The sequence below is a fragment of the Erpetoichthys calabaricus genome, chromosome 10, assembly GCF_900747795.2.
Source record: "Erpetoichthys calabaricus chromosome 10, fErpCal1.3, whole genome shotgun sequence".
Lineage (NCBI taxonomy): Eukaryota > Metazoa > Chordata > Cladistia > Polypteriformes > Polypteridae > Erpetoichthys > Erpetoichthys calabaricus.
In genome coordinates this window covers 106,232,680-106,254,515 of record NC_041403.2, presented here as the reverse complement: position 1 = coordinate 106,254,515, position 21,836 = coordinate 106,232,680, and the positions used below count along the sequence as shown (strand labels likewise).

The 21,836-nt window shown below is 35.7% G+C and overlaps 1 protein-coding gene across 2 annotated transcripts in view; it reads right to left on the bottom strand.

Annotated features, from left to right (window-relative positions):
* zbtb46 (zinc finger and BTB domain containing 46) overlaps window positions 1-21,836 on the bottom strand; it is a 166,701-nt gene that overhangs the window by 47,785 nt on the left and 97,080 nt on the right. For both annotated transcript variants that reach the window (XM_028811712.2, XM_028811710.2), the window contains exon 3: window positions 3,322-3,597. In XM_028811712.2, the coding sequence (XP_028667545.1) occupies window positions 3,322-3,597 (276 nt within the window). The remainder of the gene's footprint in view (window positions 1-3,321; window positions 3,598-21,836) is intronic.

Below are 21,836 nucleotides of genomic sequence, written 5' to 3'. Positions count from 1 at the left end.
CTCCAGTCTTTTATTTCAAGTATCTGAATTTTACAGCAACCTTGCAATACTAAGAAGTTGTCTTGGCGTGGTCAATCCCTGCTGTGCACAATTCTATTAAAGCATCTCACTATCCTTTTCTCACTGCCCACCACTGTTAAGCTGCTATAGTTGTGTAATCTTCTTACTGACTATGAGAAAAAAAATTACAACAGCAACCAAACACTCAGGCATATTACTTCCATCCATGCTATTTAAGAGTGTGTGCATTTAACTTTGCAGCAATGAATCAGATTAAACATATTTAAATAACGTCATTAAGACAGGCTATTTTTTTTCTACTGAAGTATATAAACAGTGGCAATTTCCTAATCAGTTAACAGGAAAAACAAATAATCTAAAATAATATCATAATATCAAGAACTGGACAGGCAACACTAATAAAAAAAGAACTTCAATAGCTGGCATTAAAAATAAACATAATGATCATGCACTGGTTATGCAGATTACTATATGAGTGACAATTACAATTCAAATTTTAATTATATATTATTGGCAGGGACAATACTAGGTATCCCAGCATCATGCCTGAAACAGCCATTGACTGTTATTAGAGGATTATGGCAACAGAATCTTGCTTTGCCTCATACCAAACAGCACAATGAAAAATATTACATTACCTGAAACATAAATGGATAACATTGTTGTCTTCTATATTATGTGGTCACTCATTTATGTCTGGCAATTAAGTAGAGAAATCCCCCCAACTCCATCCCCCTGCCTTTGGTAAACGTTTTCAAAATGAAATGGTAGGGTGCAGGCACAATACAAATACTGTATGACAAATACCATTAATGAGGTAACTGCAACACTGGAGTCTCAGATGACTCCACCAACATCCCAATATCACTCAAAGCAAGTAACTTTACCTACCTGATGTTCTTAATACAATACAAAAAATGCAGTTATGTTGTATGGTGCATTTCCAGACAACTGCTTTGGAATTGCACACACTGTAAAAATGTAATGGATCGGCGTATATATCTACCAGTTTTCCCCTGTGACCTCCAGATTTCCTCCTATATGCAGTTTATGATGACTGGTGACCCTGCTTTGGCCCAGTGAGAATGTCTGTAGCTGTTCACACAAGTTTACCCTGTGCTAAGCTAGCCTGGTACACAGTCTATGTTTAGTCCCTGTCTTGTGCACCATACAGCTGGCCAAAACCCCAGCTCTCTGCAACCGTAAAAGTGAATTTAACAGGTACAGTAAATGGATGAATTGACAAATAAACACTGTAAACAGTGTAGCATACAATTAAATGACTTGAATTTGTTTTTTAAATAACACTTGTTTTTCCAATCATACTCTAATCCTGCACTATATCAAGTTTTAATTCATTCAAAAGTGGCCAGAAATTTCACACAACCACCAAAAATTAGTAAGTGAAATAATACATTTGCATATTATATTTTCCTGGTATAAATCAAAAACTGACAAGTTTTGAGAACTATGTAATATTGTAATAAAAATTGCACAATCAATGAACGGTTTACTGAGTGGTACTTTTGCAGAGCTGTGTATGCACCATATTCACTTGATGCAATACCATTCCAGATTTAAATAATTTTGAAAACAACAAAGCAAGTGCAACATTATTTTGATTTTCCACAATATTTCAGCAGATTGTTACAAAACAAAATGGAAAACAGGCCACATCTAAAATAATTCTGCCAAAATAATATGAAAAAAAGGCGTCTGAAATAGTTAAAGAATATTTTGTTATTCCTAAGGTGAAAGAATGAAATGCCATATGTACAGAGAAAAATGGAACAGGAGATAAATGAGAGTTGAGAAACAATGCTAAAGGTTTTTACTAAAAAATGTAATAAACTAGTGCCATAGCCATAAACAAAATCTAAAACTTTAAAACAAATGAATAGAACTTTTAACACAAATTCAATTTGTTTATTAGATCGTATCTGTAAACTTAAACAATCCAGAAGTCTCAGGTGCTAACATTTATATTCAATGACCTGTGACGTCAGGTTTAGTCCAATCCTGGACATCAGTCCATGGCAACATCGTAGAAACTTCTAAAAAAATAACTTACAAAATGGTGACCCCTACAGAATTCAAAATGGTTTGGGAATTCACAAATTATTTAACGACATTTAAAAGCAACCTGAAAATCTGGGCTCTGTGACCCAAAAAATATCCAATGCGAGTCGATAAAGCAAAAACTGCAAGAAAAAATGTAAAGAAATTCTAATTGTAACCTATTTAAGGGGCAAATTGGGAATATAAGGCAAGTTTGTAAATACTCTGCTCAAAAAAATTAAAGGAATCATCATAGTCTACCAATAAGTCAGTTAAGCTTCCAGGATATCAATCTGTCCAGTTAGGAAGGATTAGTGATTATGAATCAGCTTCAATGCTTTGGTGCAAATGAAAGTGACAACAAGCGCACTTGAGAGGCAACAGCAAGACGACCCCCAAAAAGGGAATGGTTTTGAAGGAGGTGGCCACAGACAATTACTCTCTCCTTATCCTTCCTGATTGATTCTTCACTAGTCTTGCATTTTGCTAGTGTTCTTATCACTACAGGTAGCATTATGTAGTACCTGATGCCAATTCAGGTTGCACAGATATTAAACCTCCTCCAGGATGGCACAAGAAGGTTTGCTCCTGCAAGAAGGTTTGCTGCGTCTTCCAGCACAGTCACAAGAGCAGATACCAGGAGACGAGCTGCTACACAAGGAGAGCTGGATAGGGCCATAGGAGGGCATCAACCCAGCAGCAGGACTGGTATCTACTCCTTTGTGTGCGAAGGAACAGGAGGAGCACTGCCAGAGCCCTACAAAATGACTTTTAGCTGGCTACTGGTGTGCATGTTTCTAACCAATAAGGACCCGAAATCCTCTAGTGGGACCTGTGCTCACAGCCCATCATCATGAAACTCGACTGGCATTCGCCAGAGAGTACCATAATTGGCATCTCCACCATTGGCACCACATTCTCTTCACAGATAAGAGCAGTTTCACACTGAGCATATGTACTATATATCAGCTACATAATAATTTTTGCAAATGTTCAAACAATTTCTGCAAGTCACTGTTATGTTTTAAGTAGAAATACAACCTAAAAAGCTTCCAGGTGCTCAGATCGGTCTTTTTCAATGGCAAACAAAAATTTCTTAAAGTTTAAATAAAAAACAAAACCATTTCATACCAAGTTATGCACCATTGTTATGCAGTATATTTACCCAAAAACTCAAAAATAAACAAAACAGGTAGTCACTTTGGACAGAATTAAAGATAAATGTAAAAAAAGTAAACTTACAAGACAAAGAGTGGGTACCCTTAGGCAAGTACTCAAAGAGCAATGGGTTGTCATCTCCTAGCATTTCTGCTCGAAGGGATAACAAACTGTTTTTGCTCATGAGTGCTGCCCTCAAGTTGGCTACAGAGGTAGCTTGGCTTGGAGAATCCTCCTTCTCGGAACTGAAAGACTGTGGCAGGTAGCTTGAATCAGGTCCCAGCAATTCTTCTTGCTTTACAAAGAAATCTAAACGGTCACCCCGACTGTCTGAACTGTTGGGTTCCATTGCATCAGCACCTGAAATACACAAAAATGTTTTGAATGTCATGAACAATTTTTAATTTAAATCTTTACTTATGTAGTGCACTTGTAATGTAAGAACGTATAAATACATGGTCACAGAAATCCTATCTCACCTGTTCTATGTTTCACTCAAAACAGATCTACTGCCAACATATTGTATAATGTTTTAAAAACCACACATGCTTGTGGACAAACATGAGAGCAGACATTTGAGAGCTTCATCACACCCTCCAATGTGGCAGGCAGGTAGGCACACCTGTAGATGTTTGTGTTTAACCTGTCAACGCTGAAGGGAATTCCTGACCTCAGAAGGACTTCAGAAAACATTCAAAAAAGAATTCTGAGCCAACTACTTTTTAGAAAAGCATCAATGGAGGTCTTACAAATGTATTGCTTTAAAACTTCCTTAGCCAACTACATTTTCACTCAAGCCCAATGACAAACTTAACTATAACCTCAATGGGCTGTTTTCAGCTGGGAGCTTTGAATCGGTGTAAAGTGCTTCTGCTAATTCAAAGTAAACTTTATGCATAATTACAAGTTAAAACACCAATCCCAGATAACGAAAAAGGACATTTAATTGTCACTGGCAATTTCAACATATTAATGAAAATTTTAAATTGTACTAAGTAAATTTCAGTATCTGAACAGTGAGTGAAATATGAAGAAGACAACTTATGGTTAATCACTTTTTGAGTAATGTTTTGTGTATTTTGCAAGAAAACATGTTTAAATAATTACATTTAACTCTTGCTTGATGTCAATTTCTAAAGAGCAACATTTAGAATGATTTTAATTTGAGTATTTTATGAACTATAAATTTTCATTATCATCTATACATACAATAAAATCAGCTGTTAGGTTTATGCTATTAATCTCGTGATCAAAAATATTTCAGAATTTTACATGAGCCTTTGAGCATAAGTAGGAGGAAAAATATGTAACATAAAACCAATTTAATCTATTTCAGGGTCACAGGGGTCTTGAGCTTGGGAGGAAGGCAAGAAATAACCCTGGACTGGGCGTCCAGGAAAAATACATGTTTTGTCTAATTTCAAAATTCACTGTATAAATTAAAAAATACATACAGTAATCAAATGGCACATAGGGTTATGTTATGAATGAAGACTATTGTCAAAACGTCTTGATAATGTTTTTGTTTTTTTTTTTTAAATAGGGGAGAATGAGTTGTTTGAAGAATGAATAACAATAATAATTTTGTCTTTTGCACTGGATAGGATAACATTGACCAAACTGACTTAAGAAAGAAAGAAAGAAAGAAAGAAAGAAAAATATTTCTTTATTAATACATTGAATAGATTGAAAAAAATTAATAAATGCTGCCAAATTACTAAAACAGAAAATTCCAAGCAACTCTGAATAACAGCCATACAGCTTGAGTAGATATGAATAATTTATCATTTTACAGTTAAGCTCAAAAAATTACAATATGTATAATAAAAAGGCAAGCATGACTTATGTCATGTATTCAGTTATGGATGCAGAAACATTCCATGAAATAGCTGGATGAAAAACTTGCATTAAGTAAATGCACAGTTATAGTTTATCAAACTGCACAGCTTTCAAACATACACTTCATATCCTCTACAAGACATTCACATATTTCATTAAAGGTGAACTGGCATATATTGCCTTTCTCGCTTCTACTTTTCTCAGTTGTTTCAATATGAAATTACTAGCGTTAAATCTTGAATTTATGATCCTTTTTCAGGGCTATAATACTGCTATAGTGCATGCTAATGAATGTAACATAAAAAGCAAATGGTAAGTAAATGTGGTGAAATGCAGCATGCCAAAAGTCTTTTACTTTTGAATCAGTACTATGTACCTTATTAATTTGAAATATTACATTTCACGCCAGCCTTTAAGCTCAAAGTAGAGTTTAAATTGATCATCTATTGTTTTTGCTTAGTAGATAATGCTATATTTGAAATAAGAATATTATCTTTAAGCCATGACTGCTTCCTTACAGCCTTGATTTATGCCACTTTAACTGCAGCTAATTATAACATAAAGACAGGCTGTGCTTTACCCACTAGTTAGGGTGAAAGGCTGTTCATATACACTACTGCATACTTTTTCATCTACAAATGTAGTCCCTGATGAGGTGATTCAATCTGAAGTAACTAAAGGAGCTGTGGAAGCTCAATGACTACACAACACCACTCAGCTGCCCATTATCAAGAATCACAGTGACAAACAAACCCACTCCTCATACAGTAGAGGTGCCACAGCTAGAGTATGTAAATATAGAGCATTACCTCAACAAAACTGACAGAGGCTTCCACCAATTTCTTTGCTGTCTTGATGATGGCATGGGGAAACAGAGACCCAGTTTCTTACAGACAACACTAATACATTCCTTGCAAATTTTAAACACATTTTGGACTATTCTTAAAATGCAAAATTAGATGTTTTTATAATTTGAATAGGACATCCTTTTCCCACTACATTATAACAGGCAGACTTGAGATTTTTCCAGTTGAATACGAATAGATGATGATTAAGCAATATACAGTAATGTAAGACATGCCACAGATTCTTCAGTATGTATTATTACACCATCTGGTAATACTTTGTATATTGGTATAAATGGATTAGGGGTAAAGGTGGTTCCAATACTAACTGACTGATAGGCAAGTATTTTATGGTCTAGTATTGTGTGAGTGTGGGACAGTCTAAAAATATGTGGCCAAGAAAGGCAGGTGCCTGACAACAGAGCTCACAACTAGGGTCTTGGCTTGTGTTTAATTAAGATAACCAGTGATAAGTCAAGTATGTTCATTGTAGAAGTTTTAGATACATTAAAACATGCCTTGCAAACTGATGAAGAGTATCTTGCCATTGGCAGACATCCATTTTTGATCAGAAATTCTGACTTTAACATTTCTTTTCCGGAGATACCTCAGGTCATTTTAAGGAATAACTTTATGAAATAAAGTTGTAGAGTTTAAAAATCAGCCTATAATTTCATTATTGCAAGTCAGCATGGCTTCTATTGAAAGGCTGGCAAGTATCTTTTAGCAAAACTCGTATAAAATAAAAATAAATAGATTGCTGGAAAATTACACTGGAGACACATGGATGATCAAAGAACGAACAAAGATTCGTTCAATTTATCAATTTAGAAATATCTAATGGTGCTAACGCTGAGAAACTTCAATGCATTGAAAACTTTGTAAGTATACGTAAAGAATAGCAACATCTCAGATTTAGAATGCCTTCTACCCTGCTAAAGTAAGATTATTTAGTAGTAGAAGATGGTGTATAGAACAAACTGCTTCCCTGCAGGGTATTAAAGTATACTAGGGGGTTCTGCCCCCTGCTTGCTTCACTCGGCAGCTCTGCCACTCGCGTATGGGGAAGCAGATGTACAATTTAAACAGATTGTTACTTTCATGGGAATTGTTACATATGCATAACAGAACTAACTATTTTACATTGCAGCAAGTAATTAACCATAGTAAAAAATAGTAAAACGTAATAAATTGAAAGAAAATTATGTTTCATGATGCGTTATAAGTATTCATTGTTTTATACGCTTTCATTCTGTTTGGCTTTGAAATTACCAAGCAAATACTTTTTAAACTTACACTTTTACTGTAAAACTTCAGTAAAAACAATATTTGGAATGAACTTTTGGTCAATATTGGATTGAATTTTGATTCCGTGTTTGGAGTTACATCGTGACAACGCAACGTATAACTTCCCGTGAGTGAATAATGTTTCTTTCTCTCTAAAAAATAAACCGACTTTTTCGAATGTTTGTCCCTGTGATTTGTTAATTGTCATAGTAAAAGCTATTCTAATGGGATACTGTAAACGTTTCAATATGAATGGCATATCAAAATCTCCTTTGGTGTCTTATTATCCGCGAAAGATGTACTACATTACCTTTCTTGTCGCCTGTTAAAATTTTATATGTCAGAATTGTTCATCCAATTTTGAATACAACTAATCTCGTCCTATTGCACAGCCCATCACTCATACATAAATTACTCAATAACATTACGATACATCCTTCTTTCAACAGTAATTCGGCCGGTGGAAGACTGGACGATGTTAACGGTTATAGATATTCTACGAGAAATTGTAAGTTGGGGTTTTCATCTTCCGCACCATGACCACCAACTGTTTCAGCATAGTCTATTGATAGACATTTAACCAATCTGCCATATAACCGATCGACAATTTTCACATTAATTTGTTTGACTTTATCATTTCTCGTTTCTTTATCGTTTGTCGTCTGATGTACTGACAAGAGACAACTTCCTGCTATGTGCGTAACAGTACAAGCTGGCTTGCTATTGAGAATGAATGGGGGCGGCGAGGGGAGGTTCATCATCAGCCCACCTCACAGTCACCTCCACTACAGTATGCTCTCTGCAGTGTCCACCCACCGAGAACGAACACGGTGCGGCCAAAGGCGGGTAGTGAATTACCCAACCCCAATTCAACAGGCAGCCATCCGAGGCACACTACAATGCTACCCCCGCCGCCCCGTTCAGCCATAACCAGGTCACCACTTGCAGCATTACCAGCAGTGTGTGCTGGACGGGCAGTGAAACGCCCCCCTCCGCTCCATCCAGCCTGCGTCCAGTCAGGAGCAGTAGCTGAGGCAGCGTAGTGGGCGGGCAGCGAACCATCGTCCTGCACACAAGCGATAGCTGTGGCCTTGGTGACTATGGACCACGGGTCACCGCTTGCCTCCGGGAGCTGCACAAGGGACACTACACTGCGCGAGCAGCGAAATCAACCCCCTCCAGCCACCGCTTGCAGCATCCCCAGGCCGAAGATGATGGAGCGGCAGTTACTGAGGCGCATGCGTCGTAGCTGCATCCTCGTTCGTAAGTCGTAGGTCGGATGTCCGTAACCTGGGGACTACCTGTAGTAAGTCTTTTATTGGGAACTTAAAATATGAATACAAGAAAAAAACCTAATATTTGTTATCAGCTGCATGTATTCCAAAAATCACAGCAGTCATTTAAACCATGATCAAGCCAATTCATCTACCTCAAGCAATGTTTAATTATAATGATGCTAAACAAAGGAAACAACAATTTTAAATTGATAATAAATCATAAAATTAAAAATAAAAGAAAATATAAATGTGATAGATAAAAGGATAAATAAAAGAAGTGAGGGATTTATAAAAGAAACTTGGAAACACTGAGTAAGAAGACATGAATGGACTTGTAGTAAAATTATCAGGAGACAATATAATTAAGAATTTCTGGTGAGGAAGTGGTGGAAAAAGTAGAAAGAAAATTAAAAAGAAGGAAATATTGTTAAACTATAGCTGAGTCAAGCATTTCAACTGGAAATCACCCTAAGTGAGGTGAATGCATATTTTTTTCTTTTAACTTATAGTTTGCTTTGTTTTGCCTTGCTCTTCTTCTGCTTGTTCTCACTCTCGTTATTTTCATCATACTTAATTTACTGTATTTATCATTTGCTTTCCTGTTTGACTCATTTAATAAGAAAGTAAAAATTAATCATATTAAAGAGTAAAAAACTCATACTATCAGATTATACCTCAGGTCACAGCAGTACAGATTAAAAAAGTGTGACAAAAAGGGACAAATTAAATGATGATCTGCTAAACTGTGATCTATCCCTTTTCAGAATCTTAAAAGTTCACAAAAAAGAATAGCATGTGAGACTCTGTGACATACGTACACACAAAAAACTCCAGGCAAGTGAGAGAAGTACACCACTTCTAATTACAGGTAAGATGTAGGAGGTGAGGTGGGTAATATATATTAAATACCTGTCTTACTGGATCTTTTGAGTGAAATTGACTATGGTCACAGCTACAGTGCCTGGCAAGCACTTCTTAAACGCATCTTGTTTGAGCTTCACTGAACTTTTCTCCTTTCACTTCGCTTCTGCAAGTGACCTTCATTTGCATAAATCGACACGCCCCATGTCTTTGAGTTACTATCAGCCCTGTGGTGAAACAGGGGACGTAGTGCGTAAGGATGTCCCACTCGCTAGAGCACTATTAATGACAACTATCAATGAGAAGTCAAGCAAAATTACACCTTTTATTGGCTAACTGAACAGATTACAATATGCATCCATAATGGTTAACACAGTATAAGACCCTACTATTACTAATATCAACAAATACAAAAACATGTGTCAAACGTGTAAATTTTTTTTTTTTTTTTTTTTTTTTTTTTTATAACATCATCCAATTTCAATCAAATCCATCAAGGCACTTTAGAGAATCTGGGGTATTTAATTTTATAGGGGTCTGGGATTTTTTTTACCCCTAAATATTGATATATCAAAATGCCTTATTGCCACCTTTTCAGATAAATGAGAAATGTTTTTGTTTTTTTAAGTGAGTATGTGTGTGAGTTAGTGAGTAAGCAACTGAATGACTAAGTCAAAGTGGGAAGTGTCCGGCCAAATCGGGAAATGGCCACTGTTGCTGTAAATTGACCAGCCAATGTCCAGTCTTTCCTTGATTTTGGGATTTGGCCAGCCAGTTTGCGAAACAGCATGGGGCGATCGGAAGAAAAAAGGCATGAGCAGATTTTGATGGGTCTGTATAATTTCATACTTTATACAATCTCTTTACTTTATGAATATCCATCATCACTTGTTACAACAAGATGAACTTTTATGACATTTCAAATTGCACAACAGTTTCTTATTTCTACATTTGCATCGATTTGTTGTGCACTTAGTGGTGCAATTGCATCGAGTATAGCCTTGGCCGCCGGTCAGTGATTAGGAAGACGCGACGGTTCATAGTGATTTTTCTTCTGTGCCTACGGATTCCAGTGTGAGCAGTTTCTCGTGCAGAATGGAAAACTCACTTCTGAATCTGCATCTGAATTTTTAAGCATCTTCGCACCTTGAGCGGACAATCTTACATCAGCACATCGAATTTTGGCAAGGGATTTCTCGCCACTTCGTGAAATGGCCAGCCAAAGTAGCATATACACTGGTCATTTCTAGTAATCCGGACTTTGGCCACACCTCTCGGCCAAAATGCGAAATGGCCGGCCAATTTGGGAACTGGCAGAACTTCGGGTTTTGGTTGTAACATATACACGCATACCCATGCAGATTTATAATTTTTTTTCTCTAAAAAATCCTAATTTTAAACCTTCATCTCTCAAAAATGGGAAATGATAGAGCAATTCTGTAGCCAGGTTTAGATTTTGCACCTGCAAATCTATAAAGAATACCTAAAAGTTTTGACAGGAGCATAAACATTTTTTTGCCATCCTGTGCTATTAGCTACAACCTAACTACAGTATATTATATTATGTTGCTTATTATATAGTGCTAGGACTAACTATCATACTAAGCGTTTTACACAACACTTTTAAATTACAGATTCACTCTGTTAACTTCAACTTTCTTGACAAACACAATATTCTAACTAAAAATGAAAAATAATGATAACAATATAATGTAGGTATGTATTTATTTATGTGACTGCATATGTGTGCAGTGACTCTAATACTGTATATTATATATATATATATATATATATATATATATATATATATATACACACACACACACCCATGTATTTACATATATATTGTGATATTTGGGTCACGGACTTGCCCAAGAAAGAAGGAGTCCAGGTTTCCAAAAAAATCAGGATTATTAGTGTGAAAACAGGAACATTATCAAAGAATTTATTCAAACAGGAGCTGTCACTCAAACACACGCAGCATGCAAGCAGGGATGATGATATTGTCCCTGCACAATCTTCTCAGATGAAAAGAACAGATAGCCTTCCTACACAGGTGAGGAGACAGAAAGTGCAGTTGCACTGGTGGTGGACAACCGATCACTGCCAGCATTAACAGAGTTTCGGTGCACAGAGCAGTTGGGGGGTTATCTGGAGGGTTGTGGGGGTCTCGAAAATCTCACAATATATTGAAAGTACAAGAGAGAGGGGGAGAGAAAGAGAGAGAGAGACTCAAAGGAGATGGGAGCACTTTCAAGTCATTCTCAAACCCAGAATAAATGTAAGGGGGGGGGGGAGATTGTTATTAAATATGTCTCTTTTTTGCCAAATTAATCACATAAAGATTCACTATAGATGAAGAGAAACAAAGTTGCTAAAAAACAGAAATGAAACTCCTACTGGTAGGAGAACTCACTTTGCCCACCTATAAGTATCATAAATATACACTTGGCTTTCTCAGCCTCCATACATTATGTCTGGCCATGATCCTCTAGATTTATTTCTACGTTTTAGTCAAGCTCTTGTTCCAGTCTCACCTAGCAGCATTCTGAGGAACCCTAATCATCAGCTAATTATTTAAATGTCCAGGCAACCCCCAGGAAGCCTATCCATCATAATACATACCTGGAATATGTTTCTCTGCTGCAAACGATTAGGCTGAGTTCTGTTATATAATGTTTCACTCTCGTTGCTGTTTCTTACACCCCCAGAATAATTACTTATGGGGCATTCTCAATAGACACATGTTACCACACCTTATGGCAGTCATTCAGTTTTATTGGAGCAAAAATATTTGCAGTTACAGTCAGACTTGCCTCCATTTCTGGAACATTTTAGGGCCCCAAACCTGATCTGCTAACACAGGGAGGTGAGGAGGATTGTGATGAAATCATAGTTTATCCAGCACTAAAATTAGAGATTTTAACTTGTTTGGCTTGTTCTCAGTAATCTAAATATATGCATAGTCAAAGTCCCAAAATTAGTTGTCATCATTAAAACTTCTGTGTAATCTCTGTTAAATCTGTAACTGATGGCAATACATGGGATTTCATGAAAATGTCTTGCATTGTGATTCTTGAAGAAGCAGTGAATTTCTGTAAAGGAGGTAAGTCCAGTCTTATAAGATAGTGTAACCAAATGATTAGGTATTTGTTTCTTAAATTAAAGCACAGAAGCTAAGTAATAATTTTATATATGACATATTACGGAACTGCGGGCAGAACTGCGTGGCTCTTCAGCAAAAGTCACATGGTTCAAAAAGAAATGGCAACAAAACAACCCCAAAGGGAGACATGCTCCACTGGGAAGCACCAAAACAGCACTCAGTAATGAGAAGGAACCAAGTCTTATGACTTACAAGGCTAAACACCCTATGGCAATTTTCCTGGTAATTTGTCAGCCTTTTCCTAGATTTGGTTTTTAGGCAAAAAGTTGCTGTAGAGATTTAGAACATACATATTAATGTACCAAAAGATGATACTCCAGGAAACGTATATTACAATATTCTGTTATGATTAAATGTGAGCTTAATATTGATACAAATTTATTTTACAATAGCACATGGGGCATTATATTATAGCAAATAGATATATGAGTGTCTAGCCACAAATGAATTTTAAATCCTGCAATCTTTTTCTATTAAGCACAAAGTAATAAAGGCAAGATCAGACCATGGAAAAAAAAAAGTGCTATGAGAGATACTACAAAAGAAAACGAGAAACACACAGAGACAGAGAGAGCGACTGAGAGCTCAAAGATAAAAAAAAAAAAAAAGCCGAGATAAATTCAGCCCTATGCTGCTATGTAAACCAACCCTCTGTTGCCATGTAAAAATGGAGATCTCATTATGGAATATAACCGACTTGACTGGATATAATGTACAATATATTGTATGTTACAATATAATCCATATTTTTTTTTGTAACTCAGCTTTTGAAGATGTTTACTATGAAATAATCTATAAAGATTAGTTGTAGTGCCTCTGTTGTAGTGTCTTTGGCAGCAACACACACTTGTATGGTGCAATGAATTCATATTTATAAGGCTTGGCAATGATATGTTAGCATTTTTTCCATGACTAACATCAGTCGTGAAAGCCAAATTCAACATTTTCTATAAGAACTCAATAATTTTCAAAAATCATATTGTAGTACGATTTTAACTGTATTAGATCCTCTTTTAAAGAAGACGACACAGATAAATGATAAAGTTAATTAAGCTGGGGGAGCTGGATTTGGGTCATGGGCATGGGGTTAAGGCATTAATTAAAACAGTAACCTTTGCAAGCTTCAGGAGGAGTCACAGAGCAAATCAATGTAATAGATTTCTTCTTTTTTTAAACAAAGAAGAAGAATACTATTAAGCAATTAGCTCATAAAAATGTTTCTTTGAAAATAACTTTAAAAAAAAAATCAAACTGATGACCTTAGTCAAAGTGAATTATAATTTTAACTTGATTATGATACACACATTGAAATTCTGATTCAGAGATCTTTTTAATGGCACTAAGAAGAAAACAAACAAACAAACAATCAATCTAAGCAAAGCATTTGTTCATAAGGTTTCTACATGCAACCACCCCATGTTTATGCATTTTTTCCTTTTAGAAATAAAGGTCTTAATACCGGTGATGTATTCTCTAAAGAGATTCCCAGTTTAAAGTTGTTACCATGGTAGCTAGCATCCTCTGGCATTAAGCATTCTCTACACAATACATTTTTACAAAATTTTAATTGTTTTGACAGTATGTATAGTTTGAACAAAGATTACAAAACAAAAACTTTCAAAATAATAACAAGTTTTACATTTTTTAACAACCCCCTAACTGATGTTTGATTCACATTGTCCTCATTTGTAAGTCGCTTTGAATAAAAGCATTCGCCAAATGAATAAATGTAAATGTAACAGTAAAATAAATAAAGACAAACAGCCATCATAGGACACAAAGTTCAAGTGCATATTAAAAATGAACATGAATCAAATAAAGATTGCCATGAACTACAGGCTTCTTTTCAGGGTAGCAAAATATCAGACTTACATATTTGTATCCAGTCAAATAATGTAACCATTGTATTTTAAATGTTGATTTTTTTGTGATATTAATTATTGCCAGAACAATACATGCACACTCAAACATTAAAAGGGACATAATTATGTCATTAGAATGTAATTTCTGAACCTTACAAACATTTGTTCCACTAAACCATTTCTTTCATGTGATTTTATTAAATTGGTCCTTGTGATTTTTTTCTCAGTTTACTCAAGTTACTTCAAATCCCCATGAACAGTAGTAAAGGCTAAAATTAACTGTCAGAATATTAATTATTTTTTAATTAAAGGTATAATGTGGGAATATCTTTTTCATCACATTATACAGTGTAAGTCAATTAATAAGCTTCTCTTAAATTGCACAATCAATAATAATCTACAGCACAACAACATGATTGATTGTCATGTACACAGAATATTGCCTGTGTGTGTGTGCATGTCTCTATGTAGTCTGAAATTGCTTAAATAATTCTTAATATTACCCATAGTGCAAATAACTATCTTACATGCCAACTGACTAATATAAACTGTTACCAAGTTTTTTGCTGCAACATTTTTTGCAAACTGTTTTGTTACTAAAATAAATTACACAGTTATAATCACTTGTATATCAGGGCCAATACTATAGATATTAACTTAAATAAACACAGTGGTTTGTGTCTAATTATTTAAACTTTATATCAGGAAGCAGAATGGATAACTCTACAGCATCACACTTCTTAAATCCCAAGTATAAATCCTGACCCAGCCATTGAATACATGGGGTTTGCACATTCTCTCCGTGTCTGAATGGGCTCTCGACAAATACCTCAATAAGTGGGTTAGAAAATGGATGGATGGGTTTAACTTAAACTACAGTGTTTCACAAAAAGATAAAATATACCTCTAATAGGACATCCCACAAAAGCTATCTTTGCTCTGCTACAATAAAGAGCATGCTGTGATCCTCATCAGGATAACACCATATCTGCAGTGATTGCTGAGATTCACTGAAGCTGAAATTGTTCGCAGTCAAAATGCATTACATTACTTGCCCATCTACCCATAAGGACATGTCAAACATGATTTCAAGTGAGGATGCTAAAGCCATTCTTAACAGAGTAAAGACATTCGGGTACACATCACTTTCTTCATGTGAAGATTTATACTTCTTATTGCACATGCAGTAGTACATATGAATTTTCTCAAATTCATTAAGATTTGTTGTAGAGTTCCAGCAGATAAATGAACTATCACACTCAAAATAATCACGTTACCCTGCAATTAAGCACTAGTATTCATATGATACTCTCACTTTATTTAAGTTCTGAACCAAAGGTTCAGGTACTCCACTTAAGACAAAGTGACAACCTCCTTGGAAAAGTTGGTGTTACAATTTATGTTAGGGAAACAGACATAAACCAATCTACATATACTGTATAAAGAGTGTTGTGAATTTTTATATTTGGTTACAATGGGTTCTAATAATTTTATAAAGACTTGCATTTTCATTAAATATAATATACTCCCAACAAAAACAAGTGAAATAAATAGTCACTTTTACAAATCTAGTCTCCCTATTATAACAAAAACTTGGGACAAGATGTGATCTTTTGAAGAGAGACAGATTAGAAAAGAGACAGAGAGACACTTTCATGTCCTACGACACGGTCAAGTCACGTCATACTGACATCCTTTGGAAGCAACTCCCATGAGACAGTGACCTTGGCAAGTCATGCCCTACTTACAAACATTTTCAAACAAGATCACGGTTATCTAACCTCTCAGTTGTTGGCACACCCTTCTTACAACTATTTTCAAACAAGATCACGGTCATCTAACCTCTCAGTTGTTGGATAGAACTTCAAAAACAACTAAGCAAAGAAGAAAGAGCAGCTCTGAAAAAATGTATAAGTTAAAGATGACACGTCCACGACTAAGCGAAGAAGAAAGAGCTGCGTGTCAAAAAGAGGCATAAAAGCACTGGAGAGAAAAGAATGACCAAAAAAATGCAAAAAAGAACAATAAAAATCTATGTGCAAATTCTGATAATAAGGAAAGTAAGCAACGACTAAGCGTTAACTGCTGAGGATATAGATCGGTTTGTCTGGGCTGAAATTCCAAATAGAGAAACCTATCCTGAATTATGGTACAAAGTCATTAAACACATGTTTCACGGACCACATTTAAAAGATTCAGTATGTTGGGTCTCAAAAGAAAAAAGTGTTTAAAGAAATTTCCAAAAGTGTTCGTTCAAACAACAGATATGACTAAGGCTGCTTTCCTGATTATCGCCGAAGAGATAATCATCACGAACAACACACTCTTCACAGAAAGAAAGATGGCAAAATTGTGATGCTTGATTATTTAAATATTGTACCATATAACCCATATTTGCTCATACGATTCGATTGTCATATTAATGTCGAGTATTGTGCATCGTTTATGAGTATTAAGTACATCTACAAGTACAGTACACCCCCAAAATTCGCAGGGGTTACGTTCCTAGAGCACCCGTGAATTGTGAACATCCGCGACTTTTGGATGTGGTTAAAAAATGCCTTTTAAATGCCTATTTTTATAGTTTAAACCCTAAATACAGTATGCCCCCAAAGCACTTTAATTTCGTTGCAAACTAAGCTCAATACATTAATACATTACCTAAAAAATTACCTTAATACATTACCTAAAAACAGAATGTAAATGTAAACCCGTATACTGTACAATACTGTAATGCTATGTCTTCCGCTAGAATATAAAATACAGATGTTACCGCTATACGTACTGTAATTTGTACTGTCGTTTTCTTTGTTATAAGTAGAGTAAACACATAATAATTTAATTTAACTAAAATACAGTAAAATGTATGGGTACTCACCAATGATGAATGATATTGATGATGATGATGAAGTAGCTGTGCAGTACGATGCAGAGGATTTAAATCTCCTTGGGTGGCGCCTCTTCTTCAGCACTTCAGGAGGAGTCGTATCTTTGGACGGGTCTTCTTCTGGTGGGGTTTCGTGCTGGCTTCAGGAACATTGCGATGGGAAGTTGCTACATTGTCTCCTGTAGCGAACTGCTGGTACAATTTCCGTGCATTCTCACGGATGATGGTACCGTCCAAGGGATGCTTTTCTTCCTGCAGTCAGTGATCCACAATGCCGAGGTTCCATCCTGACAATATTTTTATTTCTTACGGTCGTTACCTTTTTGGCACTATCACAGAAACTCACAGATACGGTACTCCAGGTCGCTGCTTCGTTCTTCTTTATGTAGCATGCGGTGCTTTCAATAATGCCATAGTGGCGCGCCACTGCAGCATAACTTTTAGTTCCCGGAGCAAATCCAGCAGTTCAAGCTTCTCCTGGAGTGTTTTAAACTTCTTCTGGTGCTTTGGCTCAGTGCCAGAAGCCTTAGAAGGTGCAGGGTGTTTCGGTGTCATCTTGTGCGTTTAAGAATAACAAAATGAATACAATAACAAAATGGAAAACACGAGGACACTCAGCTGGAGACGCGTCACGGGGCAGAAGTCAATCAGCAGTAAGGAGAAATGAATAACGCTCTCGGATTGGCTACTTTCACCATCCCAAACTGCATTTCCCTCAGCGGTGGTAAACCCACTCACCTGGAGACGTGTCACAGGGCAGCAGTCAAACAGCTGCAAGGAGAAATGAATAACGCTCTCAGATTGGCTACTTTCACCATCCCAAACCGCGTTTCCCTCAGCGGTTGCTTCCTGTTCTCTCTACAGCACAGTATTGTCATGAAAAAAAGTCATAAAAAATTGCTGAGGATATTTGTGCTTTCTGCTAACAATTAATGGTTAGGTTTTAAGGAAAAATCTGCGAACGACTGAGTCCGCGAACCCTGAACCGCAACTTCACGGGGGGTCTGCTGTACATTCATAAAAGGTACGATAGAGTATGCGTAACTTTACCGAAAGAACAGTCTCAGGACGAAGTTCAAGCATAGTTATACACTCGGTATGTCAGTGCAATGGAAAGCAGTTGGCATTAATGGAATTGCCAAGGCACAGTCGAAGTCATTCTGTTGAATTATTACCGATTCATTTACCATGTCAGAATATGATTCAATTTAAAGAGGTCGAAGAAGCAGAAGCTTTAGAGGTAGCGAAAAACAGAAAAATAAAATTATTGGCTTATTTTGAACTTAATAAAACAGACGTAAATGCAAAAGCATATACTGTACGTATGCGCAAATTACACATGGCTGAAACAAAAAAAAAAAGAGTGTAGCATCCAAGAAAAATTAATTGCAAAACTGTTGCTCAAATAAATATTGTATCACCAAAAGATATCAAATGGTTTCATTTAAAATTGTTGTAACGTGAATCGAAAGGAGCAACGTTGTATAAATATGTTCTAACTATAGATGGAACTAAGTATGGTACCTTTCAGGAAGCAGCACGAGCAGCTGGGTTATGTAAATCGGATGACTATATGTTTGAAATGATGTCTGATGCCACTTCTGTAATGATGCCTGACAAATTAAGACACTTCCTCGTGAACTTAATTATAACAGGTGAAGTTGATGCTTTACAATTATGGGAAGTGTTCAAAGGACCATTATTCGAAAAGTTAAATGAACAAACGGCTCTTTCGATCATCAAAGAAATGTAAGAAGCGGAATATTTAACGATGCAGCAATCTGGACTTCCACAAGAAATTAACGAATCAGAGGTAAAGAAAGAGAACAGCAGACGAAAATTTAACAGTGGAAGACCATAAAAAATTATATCAGAAAAGTTAATTCCAAATATTGTTTTTACTGAAGTTTTAAAGTAAAAGTGAGCATAAAGCATATGTAACAATTCCCATGAAAAAAAAACAATCTCTTTAAATTGTATTTCCAGAAAAACAAACCCGGGAGGCGGAGTTATACAAACATGAGAAACCTGAATAACCCTTGACAAGGTGGACATCTGCTTAGTACTACAAGGCAAAGCTTTTTTTTTTTTAAACCTGCTTCTTCACACTTTAAAGCTATTAGACATGTTTACACATCTGTATCTTTGTTTTCAGCACATTCTAAATTAGACAAGTATGCCCAGTTCAGATCACTATTCTTCTTCATTTAAAACACTCTAATAAAAGCAGTTTTTCATATGCATTGTTCGTGCACAAATAAAAACAAATGAGGCGGCAAGTCTTATTTTGTTCATCTGTCCTATAAAAGACAACTTCAAAGGGCAGAAATCTGCATTTCTTGTCTCAAATGAAAAATCTCTCATTCCAAAACAGTACACCCACAATACATTTCTAACAAATAGATTTTACATTTAGAGCCAGCGCTAACAGTGATGCTGCAAATTGTGGAGTACTTCAGGTATCTCAGTTCTGCTTCAATTACTAATATATTGGAATTGACAATACCGATTGATTACAATCCAACACGTGCCCCTGTTATTGCATTTCTACCTTCTCTAATTCAAAGCACAGTTACACTACAAAAGAAAAAGGGTATAAGCAGTCCAGTAACAGACAGGGACAACGCCATGGTCACCTCACTGATAAAACTGTTATAATAATGGATTCCAAGAAACATCCTGACATGTCCTTGCTTTCACCCTTTGAAACCTGCAGACACGATGATCACAGAGCCTTCTCCTGCAGGCCTGTGTTTCCTGGCTTTTGTTCTAGCTGTGGCCTATATTACATTGCTTTAATTGAACCTGAAAGCTCCAAACAAGTGCCTTATTGAACCTAGTAAGAAATTACAAGACACATTTAAAACATAAAACAAAAAATAATGGATTAATGTGCACCATCCAATACAAAAACTCCTAGACTGTGTTTTCAAATATTATAAACAGTTTATCTTTCTGGGATAAGAAAATGCCATATGACAAATTTTCTAAGCAATTTTGGTTATTTAAGTAACACTACATATCAATTAACCCCTTGTTGCATTTTTGCTAAAAACAAAATTTTAAACATATTTACTTTTTTGGACCAAGTCCTTTCATCCATGAATCTTTTTCTAAATTTTTTTTTCTGATTACTCAATTATGGAGAATCTCATCTCCATTAGACATCAAACCATCGCAGATAGGCTCTACACTCCATTGAAGGGCTCACTCACATCAGCATTCATCTCTGAATTGAAGGAGAAAACCAGGATATCAAGAAAAATCCCACCCAGTCTTCAGGAGACAATATGCACCCACGATGGAAACCAAGAATGGAAATGCAGTGTAGCAGCGCTATCCATGGCACCACTGCAGTCCAGTGCTAAATTGAATTATTTCAGCTTTTTTATTTAATGTTCAAACCTTAAGATCATGTAGCCACTATTCCAGTTATTTAGTTATTTTAACACATTTTTTCATTGTTATTACAATTATTATTTTCCTTGTACAATGTGCATTGCCTATAAAGTATGAAATAATAATAATAATAAATACATAAAGTATGTACAACAAAATATAATTATTCAATTAAATCGCTAATCTTAAGGGCTCTTAAATAGAGAGAGAACATAAAAGAATAATAGAGTAGGAACAGGAAAAGTACAGGATCTAAATAAAAGATATAAGCCATGTATAATAAAGAATAAAATGTAAGCACTGATGATTTGCACAACTCAGTATCTGTAGCATATGAATAGTTTTGTGTTTAAGTGCACATCTTAAAAATAATTACTGTATACTATCAAGCAGCTAACATTTGAATCACTTAGTGGCTCATTTTCGATTGGAGGTGAAGAGGAGACACAATTATGTCCCCAACGTAGTTGCTGAAACACTGCTACTTGTTCTAAATGCTGGATGATGATTAGTCCTTATAGCATTATCAAACTGACAAGGGACACAAAATCTGATGCGATAGAATCGCAGCAGATCCGGAAAAATGATGCCAGCAGGTGGTAGTCACATAAGTTGACCAGCTCAAGATTTTGCACTGCATTCATATTGGCAAAAATTAAATATTAAATACTCATTCTAAACATAAAAATACATTTCTTATATATGACTCCCATTTCCTAATATTACTATACTTCTATAACAGATGTAGGGATTTTCATGAACATTTCTCCATCTGCCCCCACAAAAAGGACACAGAAAGCCCCCAAAACATTTATGACTTTGTAAAATCAATTTACTACACATAAGTTGTAAATAACAGGAAATTTTCTAATAATGAGTTGTGCAAATTACTATTTTTAATGCTGCATTCATTGCTGTTTACTTTCACTTTCTAGAATGATTTTTCCCATCAGGGTCAAAGAAATCTAGAGATAAACCTGAACGCAACAACATCAAATTTGAAAACCAACTCAGACAGAATGCTGTGCCCTTGCGTATATTACATTCTGACAAATATTTACAAGGCTGGATGGATGGATGGATGGATGGATGGATGGATGGATGGATGGATGGATATAACATATTAAAGAGATATTTGAATGGAATGAATAATTCAAAGTTAGGCTTCAGGGCTGT